We start from the raw sequence: 20,120 nt of genomic DNA, 5'->3' as shown, positions 1-20,120 counted from the left end.
TATATGACGTCCACAGCATTCCCACGGTCCACAAGGGAGGTTACCTTATCAAAAAATGAGATCAAATTTGTCTGACAGGACTTGTTCTTGACAAATCCATGTTGGCTTCTAGTGATCACCGCATTGATTTCAAGGTGTTTACAGATTGACTTCTTTATAATCTGCTCCAGAATTTTCCCAGGGATGGATTTCAGACTGACTGGTCTGTAGTTCCCAGGTTCCTCCTTTTTGCCCTTTTTGAAGATAGGGACAACGTTAGCCCTCCTCCAGTTGTCCGGCACCTCACCCGTCTTCCATGATTTTGCAAAGATAATAGACAAAGGTTCTGAGAGTTCTTCCGCTAGCTCCTTCATTACTCTTGGATGCAGTTCATCGGGCCCTGGAGATTTGAACTCATTCAAGGAAATTAGGTGTTCTTTGACCATTTGTTTATCAATCTCAAACTGCAATCCTGCCCCCTCAACTTCTGCTTCACTTTTTCCAGGGGGGTCATAGATCCGCTTTTGGGAGAAGACCGAGGCAAAGTAGGAATTGAGCACTTCAGCCTTTTCTTTGTCATCTGTTATCAATTTGCCATCCTCATTAAGCAGTTGAACCACCATTTCTTTCCTCTGTCTTTTACTACTCACGTATCTGAAGAAAGCCTTTTTATTGCTTTTTGCATCCCTCGCTAATCTCAGCTCATTCACAGCTTTAGCCTTCCTGACGCCATTTCGGCACTTCTGCGCCACTTGTCTGTACTCTTCTTTTGTAGCATGGCCTTCCTTCCACTTCCTATATGTATCCCTTTTTGTTTTCAGGTCATCTCTAAGCTTTTTGTGGAACCACATTGGTTTCCTCTGTTGTCTTCTATCTTTTCTCCTTGTTGGAATTGTTTGCAATTGTGCCTTTAAAATTTCCTTTTTTAAATACTCCCGCCCATCCTGCACTCCTTTTCTCATTAGGCTCACTTGCCACAGGACCTTACTTATCATAGTTCTGAGTTTATTAAAATCAGCTTTCCTAAAATCCAGAGTATGTGTATGCCTACACTCAACTTTTGTCTCCTTCATAATCAAGAATTCAAGTATGACGTCGTCACTTTCCCCCAGAGTTCCCGTAACTGCCACTTTATCCACTAAGTCATCCCTATTGGTCAATATCAAGTCAAGGATTGCCGATCCTCTAGTTCCTTCCTCCACTTTCAGTAGGAGAAAGTTATCACCCACACATGTCAGGAATTTCTTGGAAGGGCCGCTTTTGGCAGTATTGGTCTCCCAACAGATATCAGGGTAATTGAAGTCCCCCATCATTACTACATCACACTTCCTTGAAACACTGGCAATTTGTTTCTCAAAAGTTTTGTCCTCGTCTTCTCCTTGATTGGGTGGTCAGTAGTAGACTCCGATTATCATGTTCTTTTTATTCCTTGCCCCATTTATTTTAATCCAGATGCTCTCGATGGGGCTCCCAGTCTCATCCGCCTGTATTTCTGTGCAGGGATAGGTATTTTTAACATATAGTGCAACTCCACCTCCCTTTCTATTTCTTCTGTTCTTTTTCAACAAGTTATATCCTTCAATTGCTATATTCCAGTCATGGGAGTCATCCCACCAAGTTTCAGTTATACCTATCAAGTCATATTTGCCTTCATGTAATAAGAGTTCAAGTTCGTTCTGTTTGTTTCCCATGCTCTGGGCATTAGTATACAGACATCGAAGACCATGTGTTTTATAGTCTGGCTTTGTTCCTACATTGTTGCGGACACTATTTTGGGGCACTATTGGAGCTGTTCTCTGTACTGTGGTGCCTTGGCCTTCATCCCTTGTTGCCTCGAGGTTTACGTCTCCCGCCCCCGTAAGATTCAGTTTAAAGCCCTCCTGATCAAGTTCTTCATGCTGTGGCCGAACACATTCTTTCCAGCCCTTGCGAGGTGCAACCCATCCCTTGCCAGCAGTCCATGTTCCAAGTAGCGTAGCCCGTGGTCCCAGAATCCAAAATTCTCACGTCGGCACCACCTTCGTAGCCAGTTGTTCATCCGGAGTATTTTTCTTTCCCTTTCTAATCCTCTTCCAAGAACTGGGAGGATGGATGAGAAAACTACCTGGGCCCCAAAGTTCTTCAGTTTCAGATTTGGTCTCGTCCTGTTTCAGGCATGCAGCGTACAGATTTCACCAACCTGATCACTCAAGTGTATTCTAAGATGCATCTTTTTATGGAAATCGTTTTTGCATACTTGAGAAGGATGGTGTTACAAGTCCTAGAGACTAAAAGCAAGTTTGCCCAATTTCCACAGCCCACTCAGCTTATTTAAGCTATGCTCAGTTGCGACATGGGCCATTGGCCATTGTAAATATTCAACGTGCAGTGAGCAGGTGCTGTGGTTTATTGTAACATCTAAACCCAATGCAGGGTGGGTTGTTGGAGTGGCTAACAAATCATCCACAACTGTAAAACAGCCCATGTGTTGTGGGAGATTTGTTAACCACACCATCAACACAGCCTTGCCAGGTCTGGACATCATGATAAGCTACAGTGACTGCCCGCTGCAGCTTGAATAGTCACAATGGCTGCCAGTATGCACCACTCCCCATTGTGGCTTAAATAAGCAACATCATGCGAACTGGGTCTTAGAGACAATCTTGAAGTGTTACAAGCACCACTCACATGAGACACAGACCTAATTCGCTATGCTTAGTTGGATATTGGCTGAGCGACAGTGGAGGTAATCAGGAACAGAAGATAGTTATACCATTTCTTTCCTGCTAAGCCAATCAACCCATCCAGCACTGAATAGACTACTAATTAAGAGCTTGGAGATCATGATAGCCTTTCCCTTTAAAATTTATTGTCTCTCAAATCAGCCTTTGGTGTAAACATTACCTGCTCATACAAAAACTTGGCTGGGCATAGGATTTTGTTTTGTTTTGTTCTTTGCCATGTTGCCATTCAAAAGAATGGCAAAAAACGCATTTTCCCAGTTCTTTGTTACAGTAATGCAAGGATGGAAATAATTTTTAAGATGCAGTCTTGTGAAGAGAGATGCCAGGATGAGATGAAGCTAAGTATCCGAAGAAATGTAATCTTGGACTCCCAACCAGGGTTTATGTTTGGCTGCTGAAATACTGGAAGGGTTTCTGAGGCAATGCTGAAACAGTCTTGTTGGTTCTAACCCTTTCTAGATCAGAGGAACCTGGGTATGTCCATGAGGGTAGAGCGCTCCACACTGGATCAAGTGAAGAAACGCTTTGAGGTGAACAAGAAAAAGATGGAGGAGAAGCAGAAGGATTATGACTTTGAGGAGAGGATGAAGGAGCTCAGAGAAGAGGTGAAGTATTGCCCAGAACTGAAACAATTAGGCAAGATTGGAAAAGAATAACACCTAAACGTGGTGGACTTTTCATCATGGTTAGACTGCTAGAAAGAGAAGTTTTGCATGTTAAAAAAATAGACGCCTGGTAATTTCCTTTCCCACAATTCCAGCATCTCTGAAATGCTGTCTGTGATCCCAGGTGGAATTGGATCTTAGTGAAAATATTAGCTTATTCGCCCTCCTGAAATTGCCCCTGGCCTTGCTGCTCTTGAGTGCTTAGAAAAATATTTCCCTGTGTTGGTCTCTTCAGTGGAGTTCTGGCCTGCAGGTGGCATTAAGAAATTTTCCTATTATTCACTCTATGTGCAGCAATCTCATCACATTATTTATGGGGAATTTTCACTGTGTTTTATCATGTGCATAAAGAAGTGTTAGTTTTGGGGCACTTCTTTCCATTTTGAAACCAAAATGTGGTAACAGTTAGAATGATTTCTCAGTCCTTCAGTAGCTGGACAGAGGAGTTGGGAGAAGGTAAACTGTTTTCCCTCTCCAACAGAGTCAGGATCTATTTCTTTACTATCTCTTTACACCTAAAAAGTGTGTGTATGAAAAAACATCCAGTAGTCATGGGAGAGGCTTCAGTGCCATTCATGGATTTTTGTCCCTCCAAGAAGCCAAATATAGCATTTAATTAATTAATTATTGCATGTATATTTGCTCAGATTTTTGGCACAAAATGTTAACATTTAGCAGAGATTTTTAACATTGATTCCTCCCTATACATCCCAACAATCTTCCACAAATATGTGACTTCAGTCAGTACGAGATACCTGCTTTTGTAGGAGAGACAATCTGCGGATCTATTATGGTTCGCCCCTTCCCCCTTCAGAATTCTTTTGATACACATGGTTTTCGTAACAACCTTAATGTAACAACCTTTTATGAAGCTCCCCCCAGTTTTCTCTTTCTACCCCATCCACATCCTTCCCCAACATACTGGCAATTTGGCTTCAACAGTTAGCTTGCCAGTTGGGGGTGGGAAATGTCACTGCAATGTCGTATGTGAAATGTGGACGCTGATTTTTTTTAAAATTCCAGCTTATGGGAATTTTTCTATTTCAGAAATCAAGCCATTATTTTGATCTCTCGATATTTGCAGATGGCTGCCATAAAAGAGCCCTGTGATGCCTCTGCATGTTGGGAGAGTTGTGCAAACAGGAGAGTCCTTTAAGCTTTAGCAGCCTCAGCAGCTGCCAAGGAGTCAGTAGCTGAAGTCACACTTCTGCATCCCCCAACACAAGTCTGGCACCATTCCAGGCTTTGCGATCTCACAGAACGAAACATTTTGATTAGAGCTGTACAAACCCTTTGATGCCAAAACCCCCCAAAGCCACTCAGAACATGGCTTATGTTCTACTGAGCAGCTGTCACTTGGCTGCTCCAACAGCCATCAGATACTGACATTGTCTGTCACCATCATTCAGCACCACAGTTGTTGGAATGGGGCATTGGTACAGAATCCATGTCCTTTGCTTTAAAAGCAAAGGTGCATTTTCATCGCTGTTAATTTCTGATGAAGTCTTTGGCATTTGTTTAATAGCAGATAGTGACAGTTGCTGGATGCGCTAGTACAATTATATCTTTCACATGTCACTTCTTTGTGCGTGTCTTTGGGCTGCTGCATTTCCGCTGCTCCTCTGAGATCAACCAGAGGAGCCAACCACTTTCTCTTCCACCCATTGTTTGTTCTTCAGACCAGAAAGAATGTGGTCTCTGTGGCCTGATTTCTGAGGTTGTATCTTCCTTTTCCAGGACTGTGGTTGTGCAAGCAAGCTTGATTCATTTGGCAGTTATTTCCCTTTGTTGCAGGAGGAAAAGGCCAAAGCCTACAAAAAGGAAAAACAGAGGGAGAAGAAGCGGAGGGCTGAGGAAGACTTGGGATTTGAGGAGGATGATGAAATGGCAGCTGTGATGGGTTTCTCTGGTTTTGGCTCGACCAAGAAGAGCCACTGATTAGCCATGAACTTTCCTCTGGATGGCTGTTGTTTCAGCCCTGGTGATGCTTGAACACGCCTTGGAAGACTTTACAGAGAATTTGTACCTAAACGTCTTGTTGAAGTTGGCTGCAGGAGCTGGGAAGCAATTCCACATCCTTCCTCATGGGGCTGGCTGTGCCCTACCATCACTAGTATCCTCCTGCCTGAACAGATAGCATCACATTTGCCTGTATGGTGGTAAACCTGAATATCAAATAAAGGACTTTAAATTAGCAGGTCCCCTTTCCCCAGTCTCCTCAGAATACTTTGGAGTAAACCCATTTTCAAGATTTCTTCTTTTTTTAAACAACAAAACCCTCTTCATTTAATATGAAGAGCATGAAGTTGGATGTTTCTTTTAGAATCCCCCGTCTCTTGCCCTTGCCTGCAGCTGCCTCATTCCCTATATAAGTTCTGCTTGCTTCTCACTCCGTGCTGTGTGTGGCCTTGTGTGCACGAGAGACATTCTGCTGGGTATATTTTTTTCTGTTAATAAACTGATAAAAATCCTGCATGGATTTCTTTGTGCATTATTCTTCCATCTATAAAATGGTGTGTGTGTGTGAGTGAGTGAGTGAGAGAGAGGGGGGGGTTCTTGTAGGTTGAGCTAGTGTATATTATCTTTCAAGAACCATAGGCATTTATTATAACTTGTATATCTGAGCATGAAGCCATTTGCACTCAGGGTTTACTGGAATTCCCTCCTTTTAATCTCCAATAGATTATTTAGGAAGTTGAAGGTTCAGTTCTCCCCTCATGATCCCCCGCAGTGATATTGATAAGAGATTAGTTTGGACAGCTAGGGATTCAGTAGGGTCATACTAACGTTGAAAAACAGAAAATAGGGAGATCATACTTGCTGGGATTAGCAGTAAATTGTGTTGCTGCAATCTGGAACATGGACCCTCTTGACAGGAGCATATGCATGAGTCCTCTTTTTAAAAAACAACAACACTGAACCTCCCCCCCGCCCCCCGCTTAAAGACCATTTCGAAGATTCAAACACTGAGAAGGAATTGCAGACGAGCCTTTCTCCCACTACGCTAGAAGTGATCTCTTCGTATCTTTGCCACTGACCATATTGAACGCACATTCCTAAACGTTAACATAGCTGGGAGGGAGGGAGGGGGCTCCTTCCCCATCTCGATTCAGGTTGGAGAAGTGTTATCTGTGCTGCTCCAGTTGCTCTTTATGGCCCCGTGTCATTTTCATTGCTTTCTTGATTTAGTTCAGCCAAACCCACCGTGACTCATTCATTGCCTTTTTCAGTTTAGGACAATTTACATCTGGTGTGGCTGATTTTCATAGTGCCTTCCTTTTTGTATTGATGGGATCATTGTTCTTGCCTTTCTCCGCACCTTCATGGAATCTCACAGTGTATTGAGCCTTCTTTCAAATACATGTAGAATTAATCCTATCATGCTTTGCTGCTGTTTTAATTCCTTAATCTTAGACTGCTGACAGCTTCATTGCCTCAGATATTTCCACTTCAATTCAGATTATAATCCCCATTGAAGATGCCATTGAAATGATACATAGCCTGTAGCACTGCCAACTGAGATACAAATGTCCTTGGAGACTTGACCCTTTAAACTCAAAAAATCTTTTTAATGTGCCTCAAATTCCTTCTGTGCACCAAAAAGAACTGCGCATTTAATTCCAGCCACGTACCTGTCCCTGTTCAAACCAAAAGAGTAAACTCTATTTGAATGTGTGAGAGAAATGAAGCCTGTGACTAAATATCCTACAAGATTTGAAGAGAGGAGGAGGTGCAGGAAAAGAAGTGTTATTACAGTACTGTGTAGCTCCTTTCATGCACATTAAAACTTCGGTACATTTTGGATGATTTTACCCTAGGTAGCAGCTTCGTAGCTTCTCATGGCCCCCTTGTCCTGCTTAGATACATTTACAAACTGCTCATTATTGCACATTGAACTAATTGAGTTTGGTTAGCGTTGATGAGAAATAGCATGGTCCACTGGATCTCGGATGGAGGTGGGTACTGGGACCTGCTGTGCCCTAATCCTAGTTCTAGAGCTGCTTCAGCGTGATGTTGACAATGTGATTTTCAGAATCGGATGCCTCCATTTCACTTTTCGTTCAGAGATGGTGGAGTCATGCTAAATGCTATTGGAAATGCAGACATAATCCCAGTTCTCCTTCCCTTTCCCTATTTATCCCCCCTTCGGGAGAAAAGGTATGTCTTTCTTTATGGAAGTGAGGGTGGGCATTGTCAATGGCCACCAGTTATGATTCCTGTAAATTATTTCCAATACACGGGCAGCATGAATAGGAGGCTGCAGCCACATTCCAGCCCTATTGCAGGCTTCCTAAGGGCGTCGCTTGGCCACTTGGCTACAGAATGATGATGGACTAAACAGGCTTTTGGTTTGATCCAGCAGGGCTCTTCAGCTGGAGGGTGGGGGAGCGCTGTTTAAAAAATGAGTAGAAATGGGTGTTTGCTCTTAACTCAAAATGTGTAGAATTTTATCTTTGCCATGTACATTAATGTTACGCTTTCCTACACTAACTCTCGATAATCTATTGTTTGCCAAATTCCTATAAAACATCATTTTGACAGTTAGTGGGAAAACAAGTTTAATGAGACATAATAGACTATATGACAAAGTATAGACTCACAGCCGTTGCCAATCTGCCTTGGATACGTTGAGGGATGAGGGACCCCCTCTGCGTAACATGGAGCGTCTCTGTGTTTCACCAGGGGGAGGTGGGGGTGGAATTTAATTTCCGTGGTACTTCTTTCCCTCAACCCATTTTCCATTAAAAGACTTTTACCTCAACTCCAGCCTAAGGGCATCTCCCTCCACAGGGCCTGAGCATCCGGGCAAACATGCCAATATTTCTGCCTGTCTCTCCTGCCCAGCGCAGGGGCTTGGCTCTCAGGTGGGGAGCGGGGAGAGGGGGGGTCTCTTTGTCTTGGTTACTTGCTGGGAGCAGTGGAGTGTGTAGTGGCAGAGATACAGACTCCTGCTGGATTCCCAGCAGCAGGAGCTGCCTCCAGCCAAGGATGAAAAGCCAGTTTCATGGGAGGAAATAATATTTAGAAAAGAGAGCAAGAGAGAGAATGCTTCCTGCAAAGTGCATTAACCCTTGGCTCGCTGTGTTAGTGCTCTGTTTTCCTTTGATGAAACTAAATCTTCCATTCGCTGCTGCTCACTTCATTGCAGCATACATCAGACACGAGTAATCCATTCGCCTTTGCTTTTCTTTGTGTACCAATGGTCCCTTGTTCTCCTTTCTATATATACGTATGCATGCACAGGGTTCTTCACTGTGGGGCCCGGTGCTGCAAAGTCTGCTCTGGGTGGGAACCATGTGTCTGCGATTCTGGCTGAGTTGATATGTGTCTTGGCTGCCCTGCTTTTGTTCAGCAGGCAGTGGGGGAGGGGGGCATAGGGCAGGGTGGGTGTGTCCTGGTGTGGCTTCTTGTCTCTGAACTAGAATTTATTGCTTCACAGGCTACAGCTAGAGGTCGTGTAAAGTCAGAAAGTGCAGGTCTTGTTGCCTGATTTTAACCCAACAGGCAGGTGAAGATGGATTTGCATCTGAATATGGCAGTGGTTATGATCCAGCATTCAACATGTGAAACTGGACTGTTGGTCTACGTAGATTGTTGGTCTACGTAGCCCACTACTGTGGGTAGCAATAACTCTCCTGCCACCTAAGATCCTTTGTCACTGGGGATTGAATTTAGGACCTTCTGCATGTAAAGTATGATTTCTAACACTGAGCTATGGTCCCTTCCCATAAAATATATGGAACTGTTTTACTCTGAGCCAAACCATTAATCTATATCTCCCAGTGTTGTCTGCTCTCACTGGTAGCAGTTCTACCATCGCTTGGGCAGAAGTCCCTTTCCCATACCTACTATCTGAGATGCTTCAGTTTACAAGTGTGTGTGTGTGTGTGTGTGTGTGTGTGTACGGGGATGGGGGAAATTAGCGTTGTGTCCTCTTTTAAGGCCTACAGATGTTGCCGATTCACGGAATCTGCTTGAGCAGTGGGTCAGGAAGAACTATCAGCAATTTATAATGGCAGTGTTGGATTGGGTTGTCTGGCTCCATTAAAAATATAGTAGAACAGTGAACGTATAAAGATGTGGCCATTTCAGTATTACATCATTTCAATGATGATCTGTTTGAAAGATATGTCAGTATGTGGGATGGATTATGTTTGACCAGTGGGGAGGGACATGATCTTCCACTTTAGGGTCTAGCTGGCTGGGTCATGCTGGGGCTGGGAGTTGTAGTCCGACACATCAGGAGGGCACCAGGTTGAGGGAGGCTGGACTAGGAGTTGGCGCCCTCCCCATCAAAGTTAGCCACAGTTCAAGGCATTGCTGGAAACTTTGTGGGAGGAGAGCCCCACTGAAGTCCAAGGCACAGATGTGTATAGGACTATGCTGGAAGGGACTGAGCTGTGAACTAGGAATTCCTGTTGAAATCTCATCTCTGCTAGGTAGTCTTAGTCAGCCACCATCTCTGAGCCTCCCTTCCCTCGCAATATGGGAATAGTAATACAGACGCATGTTAAAGGATTGTTGTAAAGCTTACTGAGTTAATTTATGTGATTTACTTTTAATAATAACACAATTCTAGCTAAGGCTACTGTATCTGCTGATTTACACTGTAGATTTGACTTCAATATTATTAAGCAGTGTGGGCCATATCGATCATCTAGTTATGTGTTTACAGAGAAAGTGTGGTGCACACAGGAAGCAGACAGACCCCCAACTCACACACACTTTTGTTCTGTTTCAATGTCTGGATCCTATAGTTGTTGTACACAATTGCCCTGGAACAGAATTGCTGTGAAGAGTCCTTGGACCAGGGATAATTTTGCCAGGGCTGGCAATTTCAAGTGCATTGAAGAATGAGATAGAATGTTGGATTAGGGTACTAATTTAAAAATTACCCTGTTTTTGTTATGTTGAGATTTACTCCAGGTTTTAAATGGAAGGAACAACCCATCAGTGACCACTTTGGCTAGGGAGTAAGGCTGTAGAAATTAGGGGCTAGGAAGAACTCAAAGACAAAATGGGTGAACAGATTATGGAGGCCAAGCTATGGGGCAAGCAGCAGGAGACTTTAGATTGCTCAGCATGACTGAGGAATTTCGTCAGGATGTCAGAGTCAATTGCATAAGCCAGTTGCCTGCAGCCAGATGGAGGCTGTTGCAGAAGTGATTGTTCAGCCTTCCCAATCTGTAATGCCACTGACTGGTCAGCCTGGGGTAGAAGGGGCTGTGGCAGTGGTATTTCAGTGGTTCTCTCTGTGTCCATTTGAACCTCTTGAAAGCGTAGCTGTAATTTATGGTGAGATTTTGACATACAGATGGTGAGGTTTGCAATCATTTGGGCTTCTTTATGTAGCCGAGCTCAGGATTTCAGACATTTCAGACTTGATGCTTTCTGAGAACGCTGCTCTTGATCAAGGACAAGATGACCGAAACACCAGTACCCCTTGGCAAGAGGCCTCCTGAGCTTCCAGGGTAATAAAGATCTTAATCTTCATTTGCAATTTTATGTACAAAAGGCTATATTTTAGTTCTAGCCCGTTTCTTAAAAAATCTGCTGAGCTGGGGGTTGAGCTCCTTGGTGGTAGGAACATTCTTCTCCATTAGAGAGTATATATGCTAATAGAACGATGTCCCAGTTAAGCAGCAGCTACTGCCATTCATTGTCATTAGGGGCAAATCACTTTCACAGAGACATCCCAGTCAGAGACTGCCTGATTTACTTCGCTGTGCCTCAGGAGCATAAAGAGCGCACCTTCCCATCTGAGCCATTTAAGAATTGCTTGTGTGCAGCAGCTGGAAATTGGAGAGGCGTTTTTGTAAAATGGATTCTTATTCTGGTGGCTGGTGTGCCCTCAGCGCTAAAGCATCTCCCTATTTTGGGGAGTCTAATGTAGGAGCATGGATTCCTAGTTCTAGAGAGGAGAAACACATGCAAGTGGGCTGGTCCCATAGAAACCCCCCAGCCAGGAACAGTAGCAGACTTAATGCCTTCATTAAGACCATCTGAAAAGTCACAAAGTAGTGAGCAAGCTTTTGATTTCACCGGAACTCTTCTTCAGGCTGAATATTAAGCAAAGCAGCTAGAACTGGCCTTTGACTAAGGAAAACTGAAGATTATGTCATTTCTGGATTGATTATATCTTAACATTTAATCTGCATATTTGCATATGCAAAAAAAGCTTTAAAGGGAAAAAAAACACTTTGTTTTTAGATAATGCAGGCATAATTTTAGATGAACTATTCCCACTGTTCATACAGGAGGAAATGATTCTCCTAAACTGGCAGTTATTGAGACGTGCCAGAAATGGATCTGAATAACTGGTGGCTTATATATTTTCAAGAGCCTTGTGTGGCACAGAGTGGTAAGCGGCAGTTACTGCAGCCGAAACTCCCCCACGGCCTGAGTTCGATCCCAGCGGAAGCTGGTTCTCAGGCAGCTGGCTCAGGTCGACTCTGCCTTCCATCCTTCCGAGGTCAGCAAAATGAGTACCCAGCTAGCTGGGGGAAAGGTAACTGCAACTGGAGAAGGCAATGGCAAACCATCCTGCTACAAAGTCTGCAAAAGAAAACGTGAGCGAAAGCAGGCATCCCTCTAGCAGTCAGCAATGACTCAAGTGCTTGCACGAGAGGTACCTTCCTTTCTTTTCCTTTCCTATATATTTTCTAGGGGAGAGCAATTATTCTTTCTTCCCAGTGTGATTTGCTGCAACCTGAGATAATTTTGCCGCAAGCATGGTCTAACTTAATATAGGTTGCATCACGACTCCTACCCAAACTGTAAACTGAAGCTTTTCAACAAGCCTAGCAATGTATTTTTCTTCCCTCCACCTTTATCTAAAACAGATGCAATGTTTAGTTGATTAATCAGTTAGATGAATCAAGTTAAAAACATTGTGATTGTTTAAAAAGCTGTCTTGATTAATCAATCAACGTATGGTTAATCATGACCTCTGGTGTGTCCTAGTTGTTTTGTTTAATAGCCAGCCTGAAGAAGAGTTCTGGTAAACTTGAAAGCTTGCTCACAACTTTGACATTTTAGTTGGACCTAATATAGGGTTGCCATATTTTAAATCCACAAAACCAGGACAATGTTTTTTTTTTTTTGAGGAAGGGGGGACTTTTCTTTTCTTTCTCCCCTCTCTCCTTTCCTCTCCTTCACCCCTCACCCCCACAAAACTCTCTTTCTTCCCCCACAAATAACCCTGCAGTTCTGCCAGGCACTTACGCTGAAGCGGTGCCCACAACCGGCCAAGCTCACCAAACTCTCTTGCATTGCATGGGCCTCAGGCAGCCTGAGGAGCGCACGTGTGCCTGTCCTTGCTGTTGGTCCTCTTCTACGCTGCTGCAGGTGCAGTAAGGTGAGTCGCGGTGAGTGACTGAGCTGAGCCTGTGGAGGAGTGGCGAGACACTTGGTGAGACACTTGCCTCCCTGTCTCACCACTTTTCCTCTGTGGGATTCTTAGAAGTCTGTTTGAAGCCTCGGAAAAACCATTTCCTAGTTGGCCACAAGAGCTGGCCACTAGTTCTTGACCAGTCTGTGCTGGTTCTCTGTCCTGTGCCCCATGTCTGCACACAGTTTCAATATTTTAAATGGTTTGGGGGATTATTTTATTGGACTGCAGGCCCTTTGGAGGGGACACTTAGTAATGCTGTGTCATCTTCTGATGTGCTAAAAATCTTGTTGGATCACTTCCAGAGCTCAGCCTGTGAAGGTTTTTCAAGGAGAAGTTCAACATACCCCTCTTAGGCAGTTAAGGTTGCAAGATAAACTTTTGGAAACCGCCCAGAGAGCTTTGGCTGTGGGGCAGTATATAAATTTAATAAATAAATATAAAGATAGCGGAACTTCGTTGGGGGCAGAGATGGCAGATGGGCTCAGAGGTCAGAGCCTGGCTGTGCTCAGGGATGGAGTCAGTTGAGCATAGTGAGAGCGTGTGAGAGAGAAATAGCAAAAGATTTTATCAAGCAAAGCAGAAAATAGCTTTGACTTGATATTGGACCTGGACCTGGACTTTTTATTAAACCTTCCTGGGGGGACTCTGAGGAGGAGAACGAAGCTGAAACTTCCAGTCAAATCATGAGATGTGGCAAACCTAGCAGCTGCCATCACAGCCCCATGTGTGTGGGCGGTGGGTGGGTGGGGTTCAATGAGTTTCCATGCAAAGCATCTCCTTCCTAATCTCCCAGGGATTTTGCCTCTCTCCAGTGGCAATTCTTATTCCCACATTGCAAGTTGGGCTGCTGCTTAAAGGCATAGCAGAGTTGGAATAAGTTCTATGCCCACACCCTCTTGGTCAGGGAACCACCTACCTTCTGATCCAGGGTCTATATCAGGGGCAGGGAAGCATTTTTCTGTTAAGTGCAGCATTTCCTCAAAAGGAATGTGTTGGGGTGGGGGTGCTGGCACAGGGCAGGCCCAGAGCCAAAAGCCTGCCCCCCCCCCCCCCAATACCACAATCAGAAAAAGAGCAGGATGCTCGTGCCAGGGCTCAGAATTGATGACTTCTGAAATGTATTTCTATTTATTTATTGCATTTTTATGCTGCCCATTTGCTGAGGCTCTCTGGGCTGTGCACAATTAAAACCATAAAATACAAGAAGTGTTCTGCCCACTCCCAGAACTAAGCGCATGGCACATTTGTTGTGCTGTGGGGAAGGCTCTGCACATGCCTAGGTGATCTTTTGTTGAGAATAACAATTGGCTTTCTGTGTTTAAAAAGTATGGGTGTGGCCACTGACTCTCTGCTTTCTGAGGAATGCGGCCCCGCCTACCTACAGTATTTGAATCTGACACCCGTTCTTTAGGGACCAGCCGGCAGGTGAGTAACAGCAGCCTGGTTCACCCTTTTGATCAGGGGTTGAGGGCAAGAGACCTGCCCTTTCAGAGCAGGCTGCAGGACCAGCGGATTTTGTGAAAACTCTCAAAGGCTTCAAATAAAAATCTAAGGAGTTCTGAATGTCAGTTGTGAACTTGAAAAGCTCTGTTCATTTCAGCCCCAGACATAAAGATTAATGAGCCGATTGCAGTGTGCTTTGTTTGCTGATGAAGCACGATATAACTTAATAACTTCTTATCTAGCTCTCATTGCTGGGGAAAAAATGGGTGCAGAATCAAATCCTTTGCTCCATTTTCTTTGTCATGTCTTTCCATGAGCCAATTTTCAGCTCTTTCCCAGCTGATTCTGGGTCTCTTTTTTTTCCATCTTTCCGCTTCTGTGTCACTTGCCATGGGCTCTTCCTTCCTCCCTTCCTTCCTCCTATGCTTTCTCACAACTCTAGCTTTCCCATAGGTATTTTTCTCTTTCTGTTCCCTTCTGAACTTGATTCCATGCCCTGCCTTCCACCACTTACTTAGCCCTTATTCCTACTAAACCAGTGGTTCCCAAAGGGGGCGGTCCTGCTCCCTTGGGGGCAGTGGGATTGCATAGGGGGGCGTTAAAAGGCAAGGGGGGCCGGCAGGGGGGCGCTCGAGGTGGTCTTTTCCGGACCAGGAGTTTTGGTTACAGAAGGAAGTTTCTGGTCGCTATCCTGCACTATGGAGAGTGGTTCAGAAACTCCTGGTTGCATTTCCAACATATTTGGTGGAATGTAGTTTTAGTGTGGTCTGCCTACTTCTCTCCAAGCAAAGAAATCGACTCCAGATTACTAAACGTGGTGATTTAAGACTCATGTTAAGTGACTTTAAACCAAACATTGGAAACTGGTATCCCTTCATCAAGCCCATCCATCACATTAAGAATTTACAGAATCGTGAGGTACTCTACCCTAGTTACTAAATGTGATATCTAATATTCTTGCTGAATGACTATCAGACTTTGAAAAGATGATATCACTGGATCAAGTTCATCAATTATGTTTAATTGAATAAACTAAAAAAATGTAATTGGATTTTAATTGTTACTGTTTTGAATTTTATTATCTTCCTTAGTGGGTCGTTGAAAACCGCTATTCTGAATAATGATTTTTATAGTGTAGGTTAGGGGGCGCTGGGCATGAGTTTGTGGGACTAAGGGGGCGGTGACCTGAAAAAGTTTGGGAACCACTGTACTAAACTCCATCCAGACGCAGTTGTGCACAATGATACAGTCACATGCTCTTATAGGTTGGGGAGCACTTTTTCTTTGGGAGCTTGATCATGTCTCCTTTGGAGAGCTGAGCCATGAGGATTTGAATTCCCGTTTTTCTGATTTTCAACAATGTTATTATTTTCTACAGAAAGCGAAGCACAGGGGAAAAGGGGGAAAGGAGAAAAGGGAAAAAAAATCATTACAAAACATCACACACTTAACTAATAACATAGAACACTACATCTAATAAAAACACATATACGAAGCATATAAGACCATATTCCATTTGAGGCAATTTTCATGTCAGATATAGGCTGTCAATTACTACCCTTTAGCCAGCCCAGTGTTATGTAAAGACCACAGATTATATATGAATCCACAAACAAATACATCATTCTTTTGCAGCTCTTGTATATACTCTATCAGAGGTTTCCAGACCAGTACAAATGAGGTTGTTGATTTTCCTGTTACTAACGCCGTAAGTTTCGCCATCTCCCCCAATTCCAAAACCTTAAGCAGCCATTCTTCCATTGATGGTACTTGTGTCTTTCTCCAGTGTTGCGCATATAGTAGTCTGGCAGCCGTTGGTCATACACAGAAATAACAGCCCTCCTTTTTCTTCTGGTTTCATTTGTATATTTATCTTTTTTTTGTATTAATAAGTGAATCTTAGTCCAGAAAGATTTTGCTTTTTTACATGACCACCACATATGGTAAAAGGTTCCTTCTCATTCTTGACATTTCCAACAGTCTCCCAAACAATTCCCTTTTTTCTGAGGTTAGCATTTGGTCTGTATCCAAAGTTCCTGTGCAATCCCCCCCCCCCCCGCCCGGGTGCTTCTGGATCTACTCTTCTGCTTTCATCTTCTCCTGTACCTTTACAGGCCTTCCTCCTCCTTGAAGCTAACCTTCACATCTTTTCCTCACTCTCTGTGTCTCAGCTTTACCTCAACACTTTCTCTTCACCCGTAGAGGTCCACCAGTCCCTGCTTCAGCACTGCAGTATCAAATACTTGCTGTTCCAGAGAGTAGACGTCACATTGCGGTTGAAGAATCAGCACTTGAGACCATGAAGCACGTCCCAAGTTGCTAGGAATGGGAGGTGGGCAGACAGTCATTTGAGGGTGTTGTATTGTACAACAACGTGCAGCACATGTCACATGTGTACACTGCTGCCTTGTCAAGGCCATCCGTACATGATGTCTAGTGGAATGTTGGCATAAGAAAATAATACAACTCTTGGTAGAAAGAATACATGGAGGGAGCGAACCCTAGATTATTGAATCAAAATGATTTTAACTAACGCACATGCGCGCATGCGCGCGCACACACACACACACACACGAACGAGGCCTCAGAATGAGTCTGGAATTTATGAGCTTTATGACACGAAGGGAAACAAAGAAAGCTTCTTATCAGCCACAATAGGCAAACTCTCTTCTTATCTGAAGCCGGAGGATTTATGGCATTCTGAGCATTTGGACTTGTGTTGTGTATGCTGAAACCCAGACACCAAAAGTTATCAGGCATGAATTCCTTTATCTTCTTTAATTTTGTTTTCTCCTCTCTTTTCAAGACCTATGTCCTTTCCCAGTAAAACATTGATGCCTTTGTTCTCCACTCACACATCCCTCTCCCCCTGGTTTATCCTTCAAACACCCATTTCCCAGCTTACTGTTCAACCCCCCCCCCCCGCCCTTTTTGTGGTTTTCACCCCTCTCATTTTCTATCTTCTTTAAGAAAAGCATGATAAGAATGTTTCCTCAGGTCTTTGTTGCTTTCTTTGGGTTCCCATGTACAATCACTGGACACATAAGAAAATATTGTGCTGACAGTATTTCTATATGTTTATGCTCCTTTTAATGCAATAATTGACATGCTGTGGTTGTGATTATCTACTCAAATGGTCCAACACTTCACATTATAAAAGAAAGTAAGCATATCAAATTGTTTCCTAGCAATTATATTTCCTTTCACGTGGCACCAGAAGTTCACCTTGTTCATGCCAACACGGGATTCCTTCACTGTGTGTTTCTGTCAGTGCACTGAGCGTGCAGCCTGGCCGGGGCCTTCAGCACTTGTGCAGATATGGATCATTGGATGTAGGGAGAAGGGAACATGAACTTCTTCAGTACATGGTACTATTTCTTGTCATCCGGACCAGCTCCCTGTGAGTAGCCACGCGCGTTGACAAAAGAAACACTCCAGCGGTGGTTTGAAAGAAACTTTACTTTAGGGATAAGTGACTTTCCATCCTAGGATAGGATGGCTCAGGTCAGCCACGTGGCCAGCAACCCATGAGGCAGGGAACAAGAAGAAGTCGGCAGTAGAGGGAGGAGACCCCAAAGGGAAGAACAAGCACCCCAGCAATCCCCTCCCACCTTGTTCAGGTACACATTAACCCTTTAGCTCCAGGTTCAGTGGCCTGTAACCCAAGTTCTGCTAACACTATTGTCTGTGCTCAGCTGTGGCCATTCACCTCCATCTTGGCCAAAGAGAAAGTGATATTTGGAGCTTGGAAACATGCAGCCTTTGGAGTACTAAGGTGGGGTGTGAGAGCAAGGGGATGCCTGCTTGCATGGGGGCCTTGCCTTGCTTAAGTTTTTTCTCTATGTAAGGAGAAGAGGTTGGTTAGATAGGGTGTGTGTGTGTGATTCTGAAAGCTTATGCTGAATTGTTGTGCGAAGGAATGCTGGAGATGGCTATAATTTAGATACAAAACAACATGCATTGGGATTCCTAGGTGTACAGGGCCCAGGTGTCTCAGTTTGCTCTTACTTTCCTTATACTAAGAGTAGTGACTCTACCTTATTGTAATTTGAATTTGGCTAATACATGCTACATTAAAATAAACCAACCTAAATTAATCAATATATGACTTATTTCAGAATATATGGTTAGGATGGCATTTTTAGTGTGAGGTATGGCATTAGTTTTCTTTTGGAGATCTTAACATGTGGGACAGAGCCCGTCCACCTAGAAGCATACTTAGCCCCTTCTGTGCCCCCCCCCCCGGGGTGCTGCCACTGAGCTAGGCTTGACAGAGTGAGGGACTTCGATGAATGTCTGGCTCCTTAACCAAAAAAGAATTATGTTTTCAGCTTTTATGGGTATATGGGTTATTTGGGGACTGGATAGGAATCTTGGATGGGCATCGAAGATGGTATTGTGTAGAATGCTCTTGTCACTTAAAAACAAACAAACCCCAAATGCATTAAAAAACCCAAAAACCATTATAGGTTGCAGTCTACACATCAGATACTGGTAAAAATACAATGTTAGTTGCAATGCATGCCTCACTCTGTGAGTATGTTTCAGCTTTAGTCATCCGTTGTAGCATAATAGCTAAGAAACTTAGCTATGAATCAGAAAGCTCCTGGTTCATATCTCATTTCTTGCATGGGCTTGCCAGGCAAGCGCTCGCTCTCTCCCTTCATCAGGAATGGAGGCAAACTTAACCAGGCCTAACTTACAGCTTTCTTGTAAAGATTACAGCCCAATCATATGTCAGTGTATTCACGCTAAATAAAAAGGATTTTACAGACCTGAATGGTAAGGGTTAACCAAGCTCCTGAAATGAAGGGAGCTAATTGCATCAGCCAGGGTGTGCTGTTGAGCAGCACCTGGGATGTTGCTGGTCAGGCTGAAAACCCTGTGTATATATTCTGTAGGTAATGTTCATGTTGTGGTTGGGAAGTTGATGGAGTCGGTGGTGGTGGATGATTGTTCGAAATTATACTTGTGAGTAATTGGACCAGCAGACTCTGTGTCTTTCTTTGGACTGGAAGAAGGGAAGCGTGTACCCTGACATCATATATGTGAAGCTCTTGAACGTTGTGAATGCTATTGATTAGTATTTATCCTTCAGTCATTTTAATTAAGACTTGGATATTGCTCAAAACATTTTGATAGGTTGTTTAACATATTCATGAGGGAACTGAAAAACCCTTCATTTCAGATGGTCATGGAGAGTTAGGGAAAACAGAAATAATAGTGCATGCGCCTTTTTTGTGTCTGAAGGATGGGAATATCTATGTACCCAAAGATTCCTTCCTGTCATTAGGCAATTAACCATATGATTACTTCATTTCGCTCTTTGTTTGGATACTGTGCATAATGCCTAACTTGGGACAGCATTAGGAGCAGCCTTCTGGAACCCAGGCCTCCATTTCTGCTGTGGCTCTTGGTCCTCTTGGCTTTCTTTTGCATGTGAGTAGGGAGGAGGTCAGTTACTTGCTTTGGTCCTGGCCTCATTATTGGGATAGCAGGTGTCTGGCTGCTGGTTTTATATAGTGAAAGGGCTGGCTAGTTGTATGCAGGTACCACTGTTCAGATGGATGTGTTGTGTATAGGATGCTGAGAAGCACATGTGTGTGCATATATGGTTGCCTCCAGTTACTTTCCATGTCTTTAACCTTGGTCTCTTCTCTATCCCTTTGAAAGAGTGTTCACCTGTTCTGTCCCTTGAATTGTTCATTTGAAGGAAATGTTGGGGGGAAGAAGTGATGTTGAGGCTATTTCTACCTTCTGAATAAGGTGTGCTTTCTTGGGACACGTTGTCAGTCGTTGTCTGATCTTCTGCTTATTCTCTTCTCCAGCTCCTGCAAGGAAGAATGGACTAGAAGTGAAAACTTGTTCAGAAGTGCCACTGGGTGGAGTATTTGGTGTCCAGTCCACTGGCCCATC

The 20,120-nt window shown here is 43.8% G+C and overlaps 2 protein-coding genes across 2 annotated transcripts in view; one reads left to right on the top strand and one right to left on the bottom strand.

Moving 5' to 3' along the window:
* Nucleotides 1-5,840, top strand: part of ZMAT2 (zinc finger matrin-type 2) — a 37,003-nt gene extending 31,163 nt beyond the window's left edge. The window contains exons 5-6 of the mRNA XM_063129699.1: nucleotides 3,162-3,307; nucleotides 5,162-5,840. Of these exons, the coding sequence (XP_062985769.1) occupies nucleotides 3,162-3,307; nucleotides 5,162-5,305 (290 nt within the window). The 3' untranslated portion in view covers nucleotides 5,306-5,840. The remainder of the gene's footprint in view (nucleotides 1-3,161; nucleotides 3,308-5,161) is intronic.
* The window catches only part of LOC134401301 (histidine--tRNA ligase, cytoplasmic-like), a 380,518-nt gene that overhangs the window by 57,332 nt on the left and 303,066 nt on the right, over nucleotides 1-20,120 (bottom strand). The gene's annotated exons all lie outside the window — the stretch shown is intronic.

Source organism: Elgaria multicarinata, chromosome 7 (assembly GCF_023053635.1).
Source record: "Elgaria multicarinata webbii isolate HBS135686 ecotype San Diego chromosome 7, rElgMul1.1.pri, whole genome shotgun sequence".
Classification (NCBI taxonomy): Eukaryota; Metazoa; Chordata; class Lepidosauria; order Squamata; family Anguidae; genus Elgaria; species Elgaria multicarinata.
Note: the sequence above shows the minus strand (reverse complement) of the source record. Positions and strands in the feature narration are given on the sequence as shown.